Here is a 20,255-nt window from a genome sequence, read left to right on the forward strand (position 1 = left end):
TTGACGCAAATTGACCCGAGTTTGAATCTGCCTTTTGCAGAATTAGCTTTTTTTCCCCATCACATATCAGATCAGAAATGTATTTTTTTATTTTCAATTAAAATAAAAAAATAAAAACAAAGAAAATATTTAAAAAGTGGAAATAAAGTGTCTAACGATTTTTTGCCTGTTAGTGTAAATAGCATATATCGCTAAGAAAATATGCTATTTTTCCTTTTTTTCCCCCTTTTTTTTTTTTCTTCTTTACGATACTTTTAATGAGGCTTCTTTTCTTCATTGTGATATCAGGGCCTTTGTACCACTATGAGATTTTTGACTTCATACCCACCCAAAAAATTATCAAAATTAATTTTAACTCAAATTAAAAACAAGTTTATAATAGAAGAGGTCTCGTCTGTGTTTGGATTGCATTCTTATGTATTTTGAATCAATGGATCAAAAACTATCAAACAGAAAAGATTGTCATGTCATGTGCCACGCTCTATTGAAAAAAAACTCAGAGACCTGTAAATGTCACAGTGGGAAACCTAAAGGATGCATGCGAGTGTGTGTACGTGGACAAACAAAAGTGTGGGAGATTAGTTGAGAGGCTAAACCCTTCCATAAGAGTCATCTGTCTTTTCGGTACATCCGTCTGGGATTTCAGACATCTGAGTAAAGTACGCGTGTCCGTTTTGTGTCTTTGTGAATAGGATTGCGACCTTCACGGAGAGAACACGCAGCCCTGAAATGATTTACAAGTCTGCTCTGAGTGGAAAGGAGGAGAGGAAGGGTGGGGCAGATTGACAAAAAGGTAGAAAGGAGGAAGAAAGTCAGAGATTTCCACCTATTGATCCAGGTGGGAGTGTACAAACACCCGTAGGCCCTTCAAATGAAGGCCGTCCAAACGCGGCCAACTGTATACCAGTAATATGACCCACTAACCACATGTAATTAAGACAAAGGGACTGGTGCCAGAGGGGTGGGCCGACTGAATGAAAAGTGAGCGGCGGCTCAGGAGAGGCTGAATTAGGGCTCGCAAACGCAGCTGTGGAAAAAGGCTGGCGTGAGGAGCTCTGGCAGGCGGGAATCAAGACCGAAGGGGCTGATTTACAGGAAAACTTTCCGCTTCATTAATGCTGTCAGAGGGCTTAAATGGCCCGATGTGTGACACAACCGTTGTTTTTCATCTGGCTCTGTTTCTCCTGTCTTTTCTGTTGTCATTCCCGTCCTCTCTGGCTGCTTGTTTATGACACTCTGCAGTGTCTCCGCAAGAACAGATTAAAGAGGATTAGTGATGTAAATCTGTTAATGAATCTAATATTCAAATAACATTGTGTTGCCCTTCTTGCATTCTCTCCTTCGGAACTCTCTGCTTTGTTTTTCAACACATAATGTTTCACACAATGCAAATTATCAGAGTCTTTAGGGCTGTGACCACTAATTGATAATAACTGATAATGAAAGTCATCAGCACTGGATTTTCTTATTGATTTGTCTTGTCTTTTGTCATTGTTTTGTGGATGGCGAATGGCCGCACTTGCTTAAAAAAGTAATAAACATAAATCCATCCATCCATCCATCCATCCATCCATCCATCCATCCATCCATCCATCCATCCATCCATCCATCCATCTTTTATTTAAACTATTTGGGTGCTTTAAAACTTTTATTTCAAACTCTATTTTATCAATTTCTATTTTATTTTTTTGGTTGTTGAAAATATTTTAACAAAATTATATAGCAGTAGACTGATTTAAATAGTTTGAAGGCGAGTAATGGGCAAACAAAAAAAAAAGAACTGATGATCTGATTTATCAAAGATATATCTGACTGACTAATTGTTTGACATTGAAGATCACTCAACTTTATATCTTTCTTCCCTCATAGGACAAATGACATAGGATGAACACTGCTGGTCATCTCTGTCTGTCTCTGCTGTCATCCCTTTTTGCACTGGCCTGGGCTGTGGAGCCGCTGGGCCAGGCTGCCCCCTGCTCCTCTCTGGTGGCTGGGGTTTTGTACGGCTCCTTCTCGCTCAGGGACCTCTTTCCCAGCCCGTCGGCTCTGGCATCCGGATGCTCCTGGACTGTGGAGAACCCTGACCCCACCAAGTACTCGCTCTATTTCCGTTTCAATCGCCATGCCGGCGCCTGTTTAGCTTTTTCCCCGCTGGTGCTGCCCCTGGACCACTACCTCTCAAACCAGACCTGTGGCCCCCCAGACCAGCCTACCTACCCCTCGGACCCCGAAGCCGTTGAGCTCTGCATGGTCCCAGGACCCCACACCTTCCTGCAGTTTGATAAGAACTTTGTGCAGTTGTGCTTGACCGCTCACCCCAGTGGAGACGGCAACAGCGAAGATGGGGGCCAGACCCCCTTGTCGGCGGAAACTCTGGACTTCCGGCTCGTAGAGGTTCTGCTCATTAATAATGAGAATTCGAGTCAGTTTACGTGTGGAGTCCTGTGCCGGTGGTTCGAGGAATGTTTGCACGTCGGCTCAGGCTGGGAAGCCGAGAGCTGCAGTATCACCCAGACGGGTTGTGTGTGTCCCAACACGGCCCCTCCGGTGTCCCTGCTACCCACTGCACCCCACAACCACTCCTTAGACCCCAGCTCGAGCGTGTTGCAATCCCCACCCGACGACTGTTGTGTAACACAGCTGCATTCAAAGAACGGCATCGCTATAGCACCGAGAGATGTCCGGCAAGGTAAGCCAGGCTTCTTTTTGACCTGTTGCTTGCTGTTCCTTTTACAGCAGTTTCATTCAAATCAATTAAGCTGATCTACAAGCTACTTTGTTTGATTGGGTAACCATGAGCTCGTTTTGGATCACAAACAAAGTGTTTCACTTTCAACTTGATTTGATTCAGAGAGCTCATTTTATATTTCAATTATTAGCCTCTAATTACAAAAGGGAAAGTAACTTTAAAGCTCTTGGAAGTGCCTCCAATGAGTATAAGTGTTTGTGATAAAATGGTAATCACTGACTCCCCTTGGGTGCACTGCTTGCTCCTGCTGATATCGGGAGAGGACTGGGAAGACGTGTGCTACTTAATCTTAAACACCATTTCCTTACTGGGTGTGACTTGATAAGCTTCTATAGTTGCGAGTACTTTGTAAGTGGACAAATCATAGCCAGTTAGAACATTTTGGTGTTTATTTTGCAATGGTTAACCCTTTGAACCCTTAGCTGTTGTCTGGGCTCCTGAATGTGTTTTGATACGCCCTGGCATTTGTGCTTATTTCTGTTATTTGTAACTTTCCATGGCTTAAGTCTGATTACTCATTATTGTAGCAGAGTTTGTGCTGATTACAATGTGAGCAGCATGAAAGTAAAAGTTTATACTTTTGAGAAAATTACATTTTAAAATGTAAGTCATTGAAATAAGGCCCATACTGAATACTTGTTCACAATACTTTTGAAAACTGGATCATGGAGGCTAGAATTTTAGCTTCAAGACAATGTAAAAGTCACTCTGCCCACTCATTCACACACAACAATATATTGATAACAAATTTGTAAGACATGTTTTGTGTCAGGAAGGCTTCCAAGGAGGGCGTGAATCATCATGAATATTGATGTGTTTTACACCTGGAAAGACAGAACCTCCCCTAATTACCTATAATTGCCCTATTAAATGGGACTTTGAGGGAACTAGAACAAATAATGTGAAGAGATTAAAATAGTTTGAAGGTGAGTAATGGGCAAACCCAAACCTAAGGTAAACTCACAGCGAATAAAACAACTTTTGCTGAATTTGGTACCACATGGGCTTCTGTAACTGGTCTTACTCTATCCACTTTGAGTGGGTCTCTGGCGTAGGAGGCGAGCGCGCTAACCAGGACATCAAAAACCGCAGCCACTAGCTCACCTCTTGAGGCCATGGGAGTTAGGTTTACATGCACAGTTCTTACTGGACAACATCTGCACTCACCCCATTAAAACTCAGTCTCATCCGGGTCAAGGCACCAAATGCAACCAGTTGACCTGCTTCAGGTTGGATTTGAACCAGGGTCTCTGGCATGGTAGGCGGGTGTGTTAGCGTCAGCGGAGTGAGCTTTACACGCACAGCTAAATGGCCTATGTCCATTACCCTACTACCATAAAATTCTCACTATTTCTGCCATATAAAGCTATGGTAGAAGTAAGTGTATGCTAGTATATGGTTTGTTTTTATGTGAAGTCTTTATGAGTGAGTCTTTAAATAATTTGCTCAATGAATTCATTATAAAAAACAGATTTATTCAGGAATGGTTGGAGTCGATTGGAGGCGAGAAAGGGTTCAGCTGTGTTGTTTTGATTATTGGTAGATGGAGAAAAAAATGGACAAAATAACTAGACATTGTTTCTAAATGTACTGCGCTGTGTACTTAGAATTTTGGTAAATGCATAGCAAACGCATCGTGACAGATACTGAAATCAAGTGATTGACAAAATGTTCTGCCTGCTTGTTGTGACTGCGTATGACAAAGACGCACCGAAACATAGCTTCACACTGGGTGGCTACATATAAATTAGCATATCACAAATCTGTCACTTTTGCTGCCGTCGCCTTGTGTTGTTAATTTGTGTCGCATTAAGCATAGGATTTGTGGGTGAGGACTGAAGTAGAGGACAGTTCATTGCAGGGAGTGTGGGCCATGTTGATTAATTAAAAAATAAATATAAATAATTATATAGCAGACAGGTTATCGGACCCATGCAGACAATGAACATCATTAATAGACTTCATTATCAAACTCTCACATGTAGACAATAGAGAGAGAGAATGCGTGTTGACAATGAAAAAGAAGCGACTAGAAGGGGAAAGTGGGAATGAGAGGACGTCTATGAGTGCGCATGCTTCAGTCGGGCTTTTCCTGGCTCGCTCTAGAGCCTCTCAGCTAAAGCCACACTGAGTTTTATCCTCCCTTGAGTCAGCATGCTGATTGGCTGTGCCAGACAGAAGGACACTGCCAATGTGCCTGTCACAGAGATGCAGCCTTTTCCTGTGCCCGCAAAGACTGCACATTAAACAGCCTTCTCCCCAAAGCTGACATTACTGACACCAGCCAATTTCAAGCATGGAGAGTTCTTCTCTGGAAAGTTGTTGACATTATTTTTAGGTGTATATTGGGTTATTTTTTACCATAATTAGGCCACTCTGGAATTGAAGATATACATCATCCTGCACTTTAATATAAAAAAAAAAAATGCAGAACATCAGAGCACACATATACAGTATGTATCCTAACTACTAAATAATGTGATTATATATACACATATAATTAGATCCACTAGTATTCTGCACATTTCTTCACATTTTTTTTTTTGTAAGAGGAAATATTAGTTTCTGCCACGGAATGAAAAATAAAGAAATTGTCACAATTTAGGACTTCACAAATGCAAGTTTATATCAAAGAGTTCTGAGTCAGAATTGTGACTTATAGACTCTAAATTGCATGAAATAAAGCATAAATTGCAAAATCTAAACTTGCAATTATGAGAAAAAAGTTACAATTGTGAAGAAGTCTTTTTTGTATTATTATTCTAAAACAGAAACAAGCTTTCAAAGGAATCTGCTGAAATCTGTAAAATATAATTTAAAATGAAAATAAAATATCCTGAGTTATCTCTCATTAAAGTTTCACTTGTAATGAATTCCTTTTGAACATTTGATTAAAATAATATATACTCACATGCCATATGTGTCATATCTATCACCTAATAAAAACATTTTATTTTTCAAAATTAAGCAGTGCTTGGTCATTGGTTGACCTAAATTGGTATTATCTAATTGTGTACTTCAATTTAACAGCTGACAGCTGATTGGTTGATTGTAATCCATTACATACCTTTCTATCAAAGTTATTTGACATTATCAAGATGAAGTTGTTCTGACAGTTTATCTCTGAGTTCTTGTTATAGTTCATTGCCATTTTCTAAACTATAGCGAATGAAGCGTGATGATGTGAGAAAATGTCGAAGGTCTCTGAATACATTTTGGTTTGACTGCAAATCTTTTTAAAACCATTCCACTTCCACTTTTCCAGAATCCACTTGTTTTATGTGTACAGTTTTGTGAAAAACTAAACTGGGCCTTCATCAGAGATCTGCGGGTGGTACATTTTCTACTATAATCCGCGTTTGTTGAACTGCAATTAAATAATTGTGTTTAGATAAGAGATAAAAACCTACCACAGACAACATTTGTTTTGGTTGACTGTCACCATCCCTTGGTGTGTACATGATTTAATTACAGGCATGTTATCCAAATGCTTATATGGACTAATTATTTAATTGTCTTCAGGCCTAGGTATTTCTAGCTCATCTCTAGATCAGAGAAGACAATCCATATGATCAAAAGCCCATGCGCACATTGAGCTTCTTGCGTCTGTGTGTAAACCCCAAGTGCTGCAGCCTCGAGATGGGGTTGACAAAGGCGAATAAAATCCACAAACTGTTACAGCACGTCATTTTTTTTAATGCTAGTGTTGTAACTAATAGAGGCTAATTGGTGTGGTTGTATGCGTGATGTTGATCTAGTTTCCTGTAGACTCAAATATCAGCTTGCAGGCAGAAGAAGCCAGATCGCCATGCTGCATTATCTAGAACGCTTGAGTTGATGTTAATATAATCACTATTTGATTACATGCATAAGGTTTTTTTTCCCCGTTTTTTTTTCTTTCTTAAAGCGCCTTGTGCATTGTGCATTTCTGGAGGTCCCTGTCTGTTCCACATACTTAATGAAAGTTGAATGTTTTCAGCTTTCAAGTAATGTGTCTATCATGTGCATAAGCGGCATACATATCTGTAGTGAATGCCAAAACTGACTTGAAAAAATTCAATTGCAGGAATTAATAGAAACATACTGGCATATACAGAGGCGTTTGTAGGCGGAATTTAATGGTGTCTGACAGCTCATAAGCTCTGTCTTTTCTCAATGGTTTCAGATTGTAGTCTTTCTATTTGTCCAAAGTTTTCGATAAGGTACTTTTCAGGGTCTGTGGAGAAATTATATGAAGTTTCTTGGCATTTCTAACTTTGAATACATTTATATCTTTATTTCCCACAAAGTGATTTTATATCTCACAATTGCAACTTTATTTCTCACAATGGGACTTTTTATCTCACAATTATGACAACTGACCTATTGCTAAGCCCGCCCCCCTTAGTTACTGTTGCTAACTCGAAAAAAAAAAAAAAGATTTGCTATGTCTTACAATGACAGCTGTCAGTATGAAAACCGTATCCCAAGATGTTTTTGGACACAAAATATAGTGGATACCCCGTCTGAATGATGGCTAAACTTTACTGATGGTTTATGAAGTTTATTACATAGTTTTGAACTCCAAAAATATCGCTGTAAGAGCTGAACAAACAAAGCATAAGTGCGCGTTAACATCTCATTCACAAACTCCCTCTCTTCTTTGCATTATCATTAATATACACAGCAAATTACGCAAAAACACTCATACAACTAACGGTAAACAAAAATACTGATATTTTGCCTTTTTGGGGGTGCATTTAATAACCGATCTGCAAAACCACTCTGATAAACTGTGTGCACTCTCTCTTTCACTATCCGTAAACTACGAGTAAGACAGATAATGTAGACCTTTAACATATTTAAACTCAGAAATATAACAAATGTATACAAACACAAATTAAACAATAAATCGCAATAAAGCCTGTAACACAGAAGGACCACCTCTTGTCGAGGAGCATTTAAGTGGGACTTAAATATATAATAGATTTTAAAATAAATATGATGAGACATTAATTTAAAAACAAGGGTTTACAGATCACAGTGCAAGCAGGAGAAGCTTCATATGATGGCAACATCCCGGATCAACACTGTTCATGTACCAAAGGGTAAGTTAACATTAATTTACATTTAACAATCTTAATATGAAGAGATGCACTGAAATATTGACCATCGTTTATGTGTTTTTGATCTAAATTACACTGTAACATGACATCAGAACAGTTAGTTATTTTGGTTTGTATACCATAACTCAATGAGAGTATGACAAACAGAACATCCTCTTAGGATACCTGCAATCAGTGTTACAGTACCCCAGGAACATTGTTTCACCATTTTTGTAGCATAAACACCATCAAACCAATGAGAGCGTCAGATTTTCCAATGTTTCTCTATGGCACTAAAACCTAAAGATATCTGAGTTACGGTCCTAACGCAAATTATACTCAACTGCCATTGGCGCATCTGCGTTCGTGGGGAGGGGCTTACCGATAGGTCAATTACGAGAAATAATGTCTGACAATTGCACATTTTTCTGACATTTGGTATTTCTGTGGCTTTTTAAAAATAAATAATATCAATCATAATGTGATTTTACGGGCCCTATCTTAATGATCTAAGTGCATGGTCTGAAGCACATGGCACACATGCACTTAGAGTGTGACTTTTGCTAGTCTAATGGTAGAAAAAAAAAAAAGGTTGGCGTGCCGGGCACATGGTTCGAATGGGTTGTACCTGGTCTCTTAATGAGTCATGGGTGTGTTTTGGGTGTAACGTATACTAAACCAAACAGAGTTTTCTATTCCCTTTCAAAGCCATCTACGCTTGAACCATGGCGGATTCACTATTTACATGGAGGATTTATAAATCGGAAAGACTGAATGCTTCTCCAAAGAGGAATCCTTTTATTTGTAATATTGTGCTGCTGCTTGTGTGTGTAATAAGCAGAGTGTATGCATGTTGTGTACCCGCCTATTGGCGCATAGTACTAACACAACCTTTAAATGACACAACAAATACTGAGCTATTGACTTTAGACAGGGTTTTGTTGGTAAATGGTGTAATCGTTTGGGCGAACAGATTGGCGCGAGTGCATTTGCTATTTAAACAACGTGGTGCTGGACATGAAAATGAAAACATCTTTGAGCTAAAACTAGTTAAAACACTTGTGTCTTAGTTTACATTACTTATTTTACATGATATAACTTTGGAGTAAAAGTAACATGATGAGAAATAAAATTATATATATGTATGTATATATATATATATATATATATATATATATATATATATATATATATATATATATATATATATATATATATACAGTCTTGTTCAAAATAATAGCAGTACAATGTGACTAACCAGAATAATCAAGGTTTTTTGTATATTTTTTATTGCTACGTGGCAAACAAGTTACCAGTAGGGTCAGTAGATTCTCAGAAAACAAACAAGACCCAGCATTCATGATATGCACGCTCTTAAGGCTGTGCAATTGGGCAATTAGTTGAAAGGGGTGTGTTCAAAAAAATAGCAGTGTCTACCTTTGACTGTACAAACTCAAAACTATTTTGTACAAACTTTTTTTTTTCTGGGATTTAGCAATCCTGTGAATCACTAAACTAATATTTAGTTGTATGACCACAGTTTTTTAAAACTGCTTGACATCTGTGTGGCATGGAGTCAACCAACTTGTGGCACCTCTCAGCTGTTATTCCACTCCATGATTCTTTAACAACATTCCACAATTCATTCACATTTCTTGGTTTTGCTTCAGAAACAGCATTTTTGATATCACCCCACAAGTTCTCAATTGGATTAAGGTCTGGAGATTGGGCTGGCCACTCCATAACATTAATTTTGTTGGTTTGGAACCAAGACTTTGCCCGTTTACTAGTGTGTTTTGGGTCATTGTCTTGTTGAAACAACCGTTTCAAGGGCATGTCCTCTTCAGCATAGGGCAACATGACCTCTTCAAGTATTTTAACATATGCAAACTGATCCATGATCCCTGGTATGCGATAAATAGGCCCAACACCATAGTAGGAGAAACATGCCCATATCATGATGCTTGCACCTCCATGCTTCACTGTCTTCACTGTGTACTGTGGCTTGAATTCAGAGTTTGGGGGTCGTCTCACAAACTGCCTGTGGCCCTTGGACCCAAAAAGAACAATTTTACTCTCATCAGTCCACAAAATGTTCCTCCATTTCTCTTTAGGCCAGTTGATGTGTTCTTTGGCAAATTGTAACCTCTTCTGCACATGCCTTTTTTTTAACAGAGGGACTTTGCGGGGGATTCTTGAAAATAGATTAGCTTCACACAGACGTCTTCTAACTGTCACAGTACTTACAGGTAACTCCAGACTGTCTTTGATCATCCTGGAGGTGATCATTGGCTGAGCCTTTGCCATTCTGGTTATTCTTCTATCCATTTTGATGGTTGTCTTCCGTTTTTTTCCATGTCTCTCTGGTTTTGCTCTCCATTTTAAGGCATTGGAGATCATTTTAGCTGAACAGCCTATCATTTTTTGCACCTCTTTATACTAATAAACTTTTTAATCAAAGTACGCTGTTCTTCTGAACAATGTCTTGAACGACCCATTTTCCTCAGCTTTCAAATGCATGTTCAACAAGTGTTGGCTTCATCCTTAAATAGGGGCCACCTGATTCACACCTGTTTCTTCACAAAATTGATGACCTCAGTGATTGAATGCCACACTGCTATTTTTTTGAACACACCCCTTTCAACTAATTCAACTTATTACCCAATTGCACAGCCTTAAGAGCGTGCATATCATGAATGCTGGGTCTCATTTGTTTTCTGAGAATCTACTGAACCTACTGGTAACTTGTTTGCCACGTAGCAATAAAAAATATACTAAAAACCTTGATTATTCTGGTTAGTCACATTGTACTGCTATTATTTTGAACAAGACTGTATATATATATATATATATATAAAATTGTATTATTATTACTTATTTTTTTATTTTTTTATTTATTTTTTTATTTATTTATTTTTATTATTTTTTTTATTTATTTTTTTGGTGTTACTGTAACTTTTTTTTTTTTTTTTGTCCTTGAGATGGCAGACTAACTGGTTTGGTTGTCCCTGAAGTCAGTAAAGGTTGAAAAGCCCTGCTGTTTGTCATCAGAAATATAGAAGATGGCTGCTGCTTTGCTGAATTACATGCAGAGAGAGACGCCAGCTTGGGTCATTGTTTCAGTTGCGGCTTTTTGTGTTGATTTTCTCTTAGTCTGTGGGAAATATTATTTCATTCTTTGAATTTTGACTACACTACATTTCTGTTTCCCCAGCTGGCGTTCTAACACACTGTCTGTTATTTCACTGACATATGGAAAGGCTAATGAGTACAAGGTGAAATATAACAGAGGTTATATGAAGCATGAAAGACATCATTACACTCTATTACTATGAATTTGTCTGGGCGTGTTTCTCTGAATTCTTAAAATACTTCTTTGGCAATTGTGATGTTTCAGGTTGCAGACAGTGGAGTAAAGGTATACTGTTATGACTGCTACTAACAATTAATGTTCAAATAGTCAATTTGTAGGAGATAAGTCATTTTGTCCATAATTATCTGATTACTACATATATTTTAGCATAACAATATCTATTCCCCAAATAGTGTAACTTTTACTGGCAACAAGCTGTTACCAGTATAGCATGAACAAAATTCTTATCATTGCCAAATTATAAATTAGGAATACCACTTTTTTTCAGAACGATTCTGATGCCGATACTTAATTTTTTGTTCTCGCCAATGCTGATTGCTGATATCTATAAGCCTGTTTTCGCCACAGAATATTGATATATTATGATATTATGTATTTGTATTATGTATTATGATATATAAACGCACAATTGCATGCTATGAAGTCAGAATTGTGAGATATAACGTCCCAGCTATAAAATCAGAATTGATTTGAATCAGAATCTGAAAAAATAAAGTCTAGTGTTGTCACGATACCAAAATTTTGACTTCGATACGATACCAGATAAAAATACCTTGATACCGTTACTAAATCGATACCACGGTAAAAAAAAACAAACAAACAGATAATATCAATAATATGACAACAGAATTTATTATTCATTGTTTTTATTTACTAAAAATTCACTTGGCCAGCATGTTCCTGCCCTGGTTTTTGCCCATTCCCTCCTCTTATTGCTATAATAACTACATGCCAATGTGAACATCCTTACAGAGATCATCATTATCAATCATGTTATCATTTACTAACCTTTCACTTCTCAACAGGTTGGGATGACCAAAATCTTATTTAATGATTCGAGTAATTTCATATTTTTTAAGTGTAATTTTATAATTATAATATATTTTTAAAAAGCAAAAATGCTAATTACAAACAATATGACAAAAACAGTGCTTTATTTTTCAGCTACATTAGGTCTATTTAAAGCAAGTCAAATTAATTAATAATGAAATATAAAACTGCTTACTAGTCTTCATTTAATAATTTAACAATAAACTGATTCTTAATAAATATATTTTAGTTATTTAGCCAAGCATGTGGTGGTTTTCTATTTTTCATTGGTGTTTGCGGAACATTAATCACAGAAAATTAGGCCTGGCTTAAGACCTGCACTGATCTAATTACCTCAGCTGTACACGTTCACTAAAGACATATCCGACTGTGTTTATCTGAATACTCGCCAGACCGTGCATTTTTACACGTTTGACCATTCAAACCAAAATAATAATCCGCTAAAGAACTGAATCGCGACCGCATGTTGTCTGAAAGGTGTGTGTGGGCACACGCTTTAGTTCAGAGTCCGGCAGCGCGAGCACGTCACGCGTCACGCTTTTTCTTCTCATGCGCGCATATTTCTGTTGCTATCTTTATCATGTGCTGCGCGTATATATTTAACACTTCTACTTTCAATGTTTAGTGAACGATGGAAGCAGAGTTCCGCAAACACGTGTCCTGACACCTGCTGTCACACATTCACGCAAATTAAGAAATACAGCTCATGTTAGCTCTTCCTTCTTAAAGTACCGGTACTAATAAAATTCCATATCCTACCGTTTGTAGTAGCAAGGTATCGCAATACTTTTCTAGTACCGGTATATCGTGCAACACTAATAAAATCAGCATTCACGCAATTCTGACTTTATATCTCGGAATTGCGACTCTATCACACAATTTTGGATTGCGAGAAAAGATTGTGAGATAAAATATTGCAATTTCCTTTTTTAGTGTTTTATTCTGTGATAGAAACAAGCTTGCATAGATACTTGTATTTTCATTGCATTAAGTTGGCTTAATAAGTTATAATATATTTTAGTTTTATTATTTTACCTTGCAAGGCTACATTTTTAAAACAGGGATATCAGTTTGGGTGTAGTTTGACTTGCAAAATAGTCCAAGATGAAGAAAAATTGTGAAAAAAACAACAACAACAACAACAACAAAAAAACGTGGATTGTCATTCTTCCTGAAAACATGAATAAATAAATGATTTATACATGATAGATATTTTATCCATATCACCCACACCCAGGGTTGCCAACCCTCACGCATTTGGCGTGACACACACGCTTTCAGGCTCTGTGTCACGCTCTCATGCTGCCCAACTTAATCTCACGCCAAATTGCCAAACCTGCTTTTATATTAAACAAAGCTAGGCCTAGAGCTTTTTAAATTATTATTATTAAGTTTTAATGCGAAATTCAAACAAGAAATAGCGTTTTGGCGCTAATGTTAAAGCCAGAGGCGTTGAAAAGCGGAGTGGCATGCTCTCATCTCCCGGCGGCGCACGCAGTCACGTGGTAGGCTACATGGAGTGCTCAATTTCTTTTAGCGCGGTGTCAACGCATTTCTACTAAATACTGTTTATGCAATAATTGTTGTCAATTAATGACCACTTAAAATATATTTCTTCTAATATTTGTATTATGTATATTTCAATTTGTGTAGTAATTAAGGTTAAAATATAGAATTCCAATTCCAAGAGGTAAATTAGAGTAATTTTGTTGCTTAAAAAATAATAATGTTAATTTGTAATGCCATTACCCAGTAGGTGCCTTATAGCTCTTTAATAAATATACATGTATCTAATCTAGTTGCTCAAAAACAGTCTTCCATTTGAAGAAATATTTAGATATGATCAAACACTAGATTTCTTTAAATGTGAAATTTTTAAAACGGTAATAATAACTAGTATCCTAATATTTTTAATGAATAATGAGACTAATATAAGCACAAACAAGTAAATATATAAATGAATGCAAGCACATCATTTGACCCAAGAAACAAATTCTATAGAAATAGTGCTAAGATAAACTAATTTTCCTCATGTACAGTAAGCTATATACTACATGTGAATTGATACTGAATTAAGTTCGAAATAGCCCCCCCACTTCTGCTGGAAATAGCTAGTGACTTCGGCGACATAACTGCCATTACAAAAGGAAAGAAGATAGACTGAATGCTATGCTATAGTCTGACTATAGTTTTATTAACTTCCGTGCCCACACACTCTTATAGTTGCTCACTTTCTGTCTCTCTATTTGGACTTGAGACTTTGAATCAATATAACTCACTCGTCTCTGAATTATAAGCGTGCCAAGAGAGACTCACAAACTGGTAGAAGCCTCCCAGAGTTTCTGCAAAACGAATAACTTGGGGATACTCATTTGGCTTAACGTTATGGGAAGGGCAGCTGATTTTTTTTGTGCGAGATCCAATTTTTAGGAACTCGTATGGAATATGTGCATGCTTTTTCAGTGGTGATGGAATGGGACTTGATTGTGTTCAAATGTCTTGTGTTTATAACAGAAATCATTCATAATGATTTGTATTTATTAATATGTATAATGAATGTTTAATTTATATATCTATATAAATTAAATTATTCAATATACTGAAGTCAAAACTATCAAGCATTCGAATTATGCAGAAATCTGCCAAACTTGTTATAACAAAATCATTTATTTAGAATAAATGTGTTCTCATTGAAAGCTTATCTGCAGGTGGTATTTGTGTAGATGCGGACACAGTATATGTGTATATTATGTGGAGCTGGGCAATGCCCGAGGCGAGGCTGCAGTGTTGTTTTTAGAGATTTGTTAACAGTGGCAGTGTCATCATGATGGATGGAGGAGTCTTCTCAGTTCTGGCTCTGCTGCTGATCTGAACTGCAGGGGCGTAGGAAGGAAGGGGCTCGCTCTGCGATCCGAGTCCAGCTTTCCCCCGCCTTCTATCCACACATGGTTCCCCTTGACCAAGAGAGCCAGTAGGTTAAGATGAGGGTCGCTGCTGCGCTCTCTTACACCTTTCAGCCAGGTGTTCTAATCCTTGCTTACTTTTTTAAATGTTAGAAGGTTTTTTAGAGTTATCTGGTTTCCCACAGTCATGGAAAAGCTGCATATATTCTGCAAATTCAGTTTCTTGGGACCCTTGGTACTTTATTCTATGATGGATACATAATAATTTTAAACCAGGCAACATAACTCTTACACAGAAGTTAAATCTATTTTACCTCATTGGATTTAGGATAAACCAACACCAATTTACTTGTGGTATTGGCAGAATGCTTCCATATGGGCTTGACATTAACATACTACAACCTGCCAAATGCGGGTGAATTTAACCGCAGTCACTCCTACGAGCCACTTTGTTGGGTTGAATTTTATATATAATATATTCATTTTTCATTTGTAAACTTTTAAAAAGGCATCTAAAATAATCAACTATGTGCATGTAATGTAAAGAAATATATAGATTTTTCGCTACATATCGATACTGAAATATCTGAAATGCTTCCCATCATTTTCTGAAGAATCAAGACATGATACCAGCTGTCCTTTCTCGCTCTCTCATCTCTCTGACAGCAAGTTGACATACAATACCCCTCCCCTCACTCGCTTATTTCATTTGCTCCGGATGAATATTGTTGGTGTTACAGGGCTTGAATTTCGGCATTGTATTGTGCATGTTGCGCATAATTGTACTAATTCCCGCAGATTGTGTGCTCAAAAAAGCCACCTCTCATTTTTTTGCTACATATTGTACTTAGTCAAATGCACACAAAATAAAGTCCGATTTTTTGTAATACTCTGTATTTGCTGTGTTACTTAGCATATTGCGTGCTGGAAGGAGGATGCGTTTCGATTTTGCTCTTTTCCCTCCCTATTCTAGCTTATACTACTGAGTAATATCCACAAATTTGTATTTAAGGCACTTTTTGCGTTTCATCGCCTCCTTATGAGAGATCGCCTCCGAAACTCCTCAGTTGTAAGTCACTTTAGATAAAGTGTCTGCTAAATGCATACATGTAAATGTAAACATTGCTTTAAAGGTGCACTGTGTACATTTTAGACATCTGGCAAAGACTAGCACTCTGTAGAGAAGTTTGTCCCTTTAGGGCTACTGTAGAAACATGATGGCACAAAATGGTGACTTCACTGTAAGGGGACCGGTGGTGCATGGAGATAGAAATGGCTCATTCTAAGGTAATAAAAACATAACAATTCATTAAATAATATCTTTATACACCACTGAAACAGTTATGTATATTTTATTGCATTTATGTCAATAGTTCCTCATAAATATTACACTCTGCACCTTTAATTGCTCAAAGGCATACGTTTGGGACTGGATTACCTGTAATGAGCTGTTTTGCTGTGAATTGTCTATAGTTCATCTGAACAGTGTCAAATAGGGCAGAAAGGAAAGGGCAGTGGGAGTGTGTGGGGTAACCTTGTCAATTATGAATCTTGGCACTGCCATCAGTTCCATGTGTGCCGTCATAATTCACCTTTAAGAATTGTTTACCATGCTTAACTGCCTATTATAGTCTGGTTTTACTTTTTATTTCTGTGCACTGCTGACTTGTGTAATTATCACTATAATTTTGTAAGAGACAAACCAATTATAGATGTGAAAATGTGTCACGTGTGTAAAAACACTCCCTGCATACATGATCTCTATCCAGTCTTTCAGTGCTAATTCTTACATCAAACACTCAACGTTTGTTCAGAGATGGCAGATCTTCAACGTTAATAGTCTAGGATCACGCTCTTTTATCCGTCTCCATTTCTTGGCCTCATTGGCGGTGTGTTCAGAGACAGGAGTATAATTCCACTTCATTGTGTAGACTTATTATGTCATAGATAAATACCCTACATCCAAATAGCTCAAAAGCAACAGCCCATGCATCCAGGAAAATAAGATCTTCCAAGCACAAAGAGCTGCAGGTAGTCTTGGAAAACGAAAAATCCCCAGAGAACGCTGACTTGTTCTTGTTCTGTTCTTCAGATTTGTTTCTCGTTCTCTCAGAGCTGACTTTCAGGGAGTGTAATGTTTGAGGAAGCTTTAATTGCTTGTTAATCTGATCTGCCTTGATCTTGAGGTGTCTGGTGTGTCAGAAAGATAGCCAGTTGACAGGTCCCAAGAGGAGAAAGTGTGATCATATTGTGTAGGCCTTGCGGCTATACTTTTGAAACGGCGAGTATTTTAATGTTTACAAATTGGATCCATTCACTTGCTTTGGGTGTCTCTCACTGTAACTCGGATTTCTGTTTTTTAAAGGAAGGACAAGCTGAAAGTAATATTTGAAGTTATCGGCATTGTGCCGCACGTGTTTTACTTTGTAGTGAAACCGAAAACGAAGTCAATCTCTATTCTATTGAGATTCCACAAGGAGAGACGACCTGAGAAAACCAAATAAGTACTACTAGATATTCCTCGGTTTGATTCATTTTTAGAAATTCATTGCCACATGCTGCTTTTGTGCCATACTTTCTTCGGCCTATTAGATTGCATTGTGAACCATTAAATTCAAACAATTTCCGACTATGAGGACTTTCAAGATTACGATGCCTCCTCAGAAATACTTCTGAGAAAAACACGAGCACTGCATCATAAAAGAAACATGACTGCTCCTGCTCCTGCTCCTTCCTGCTCTCTCCATCCAGTCTTAGGTCCGCCATAGGCGGTGCTCGCTCGCAACAGAGCGTCTGCCCATCACTGTTTCCGTGCACGGTGGGAGGAAAAAGGGCTGTCCAAATCTTCAAAAGCGGGCCCTTCGAAAGTCTCCTCCCCGAGCTGCGAAGCTGTCTGGTTGAAAGACTTGTCTTTGTGCTGTTTCCATGCATGAGAGGAGCATCGATCAGAAGAGGTTGTCATTAAACGTGGCGCTGCACTTTGTCTATTTTTGGTAGCATGACAGAGGTTTGGGCGGTGTGCAGGGGCCCGGCGGAGAACCGTCGTTAATCATTAAAGTCACCGCGGCTCACACAGCGCGGTAACTGATGCAGTATACATGCACTGCACCAACATGCATGCACATATTTTGAACACACAGCCAGGTGAATGAAACCAGCCTCTCTGAAATTCAGAGGGAATGCGGGTTGTTCTCTGCTATTCACTTTGAAGACTTTGGGCAAAGTCACAGAGGAAGAAAAAAAAACAGATAAAAGGAGAGAGAGAGAGGGAGAGAGGGAGAGAGGGAGAGATAGAGAGAGAGAGAGAGAGAGAGAGAGAGAGAGAGAGAGAGAGAGAGAGAGAGAGAGAGAGAGAGAGAGAGAGAGAGAGAGAGAGAGAGAGAGAGAGAGAGAGAGAGAGAGAGAGAGAGAGAGAGAGAGAGAGAGAGAGAGAGGGGTGGATGGAACCCTGTAGGGTCTCGGTCTTATTGTATGATTATTTTCAGAGCGCCTTTGGTGTACTCTCAGAGGCCTGACTCACATGGGGGGTGTTATCTAGCTTTCTTTGTGGTCCCTTTCTTCTATGCTTCCCCATACATGGACTTTCTTTGCTATTACTTATCCTTCCAGTGTCTTTAAAATTGTAGTCACAAACAGCACCGTACAATTGTACAAATATAATATGTCTAGCTGCAAATGTTCTCTGCCTCTGAGGCAGAAATTGCACTTTAGCTGGTGTATTACTGCTATTAATTTAATCATAATATATAATCATACCTACCACTGCCTTTGGAAATCAGTGTCCTAAAATACAATGTTTTTGTACCTCTGAGAAGGAAAATTAGAATCCGTCTTTGGCTCTCAGTGTACGCAGAGCAATCTGCTTTATGAATGAGGCTCTCATTCCCGGTCATGCTTGTTCAACAAGCTTGGGTTTGGGAAGTAGAAGACCCACACACCTCAAGCTGTCGCTGTACAACACTCGACACTCTGAATCAGAAAACCATACCCACCATCTTTGGCAGGAGGACTTGTTTGGACCAGGATTTGTTTGGGTTTCACACTGAGCTTTTTAGAACAGACTGCAGTCGCAAACGTTCTCAGATTCAGACCAAACGGACATATGCCATCGTCTTTGAGCAGCAAGAACCAGTCTGGCTGGTTGTAATTTATTTAATTTTGGTAAAGTATACTGCAGTTGTGATTTCAAAATACTATGACATAATATTGATGTGCAACAGTTGTTGAAAACCAACTATTCTGCCTCCATCCAATCAACAACCAGTGGGTAGACCAAGTTCCGGCTAAATATTTCGATTAAATGAAAGGTAGGCAATTACAGAGAGGCTAGCTTTGCAAGTGTACACTCTCAGAAAAACGTACAGCACTGTCACTGGGGAAGTGACAAGGTGCATCTTTGTACCTTACTTTCCCATATATATTAGTGACTTAAAGGTACATATTCTTTCGTACCTTAGGGTACTACCCCAGTGAAAGAGCTGTGCCTTTTTTATTGACGGCGTAAGATCACACTTTTCCGTTATTTGTGAAAAAATGCTGGCCAAAAACGAAATTTTCCAGGTTTCCGTGTTTTCACTGTTAGACGCTAGGGTCTAGGGCACTATTACGTATCTTCTGAATGAGAATAGAATCTCCTGTTCAAAACACACACGAGGATGACGCAGTAAAAAAAGCGATCGCATGTAAACAGATGCATATGCAAAATAACGTGATCTTCATCATTAAACATTATATAAATCAAAACTATTTAATGTCACTAAATGAAATGTGGACCCAAGACGAGCTACAGGACTATCCAAGCATGGACTCGATCCACTACATCTGTGTTTGTTCATCGATCTGGATGTAGTATTTTACAAAAATGAGATTTTCTCAGCTTTTTGTTCAAAATGTTGCTGTTTTATGAAACTTAGAATAAAGCTAGAATAAAAGAGTTAACAGTCTATTCGGACCAAATGCAATGATTTTACTAATATTTTTTTGGTTCTGAGACTTATTACTTACCGAATACTTTATTTTGAAAGTTTTGCTTTCCACATCCCTGTTATCTAATCAATAGCACTGCCGTCTACGGTCATCCCATGAAGCGGGCCGGGCATGCTATTGTTTTGTGGCTTTGCTGCTAGCATGCATGCTGAATGTGCATCAAGCGACAGTGCCGCCAAAGCAAAAGCACCTGAATGCACAACTTCCCGTTGGGCACCAATTACTGCTGCAGCCTGAATCAGTCACAATCCTCATTAATGTGTGAAATCGGGTTCAGCTCGAGGGACTGTAAAGGGTCTCTTGTGCGCCCCCTCTTTTTCCGGTGTGAA

General features: G+C 38.3%; 1 protein-coding gene across 4 annotated transcripts in view; it reads left to right on the forward strand.

Moving 5' to 3' along the window:
* adgrb2 (adhesion G protein-coupled receptor B2) overlaps positions 1–20,255 on the forward strand; it is a 394,976-nt gene that overhangs the window by 93,183 nt on the left and 281,538 nt on the right. For 3 of the 4 annotated variants that reach the window (XM_067426444.1, XM_067426445.1, XM_067426446.1), the window contains exon 2: positions 1,870–2,689. In XM_067426444.1, the coding sequence (XP_067282545.1) occupies positions 1,885–2,689 (805 nt within the window). In that variant the 5' untranslated portion in view covers positions 1,870–1,884. Of the gene's footprint in view, positions 1–692; positions 839–1,869; positions 2,690–20,255 lie in introns of all 4 variants that reach the window. The other variant, XM_067426443.1, reaches the window with a different exon arrangement.

This window comes from Pseudorasbora parva, chromosome 19, assembly GCF_024679245.1.
Source record: "Pseudorasbora parva isolate DD20220531a chromosome 19, ASM2467924v1, whole genome shotgun sequence".
Taxonomy (NCBI): domain Eukaryota; kingdom Metazoa; phylum Chordata; class Actinopteri; order Cypriniformes; family Gobionidae; genus Pseudorasbora; species Pseudorasbora parva.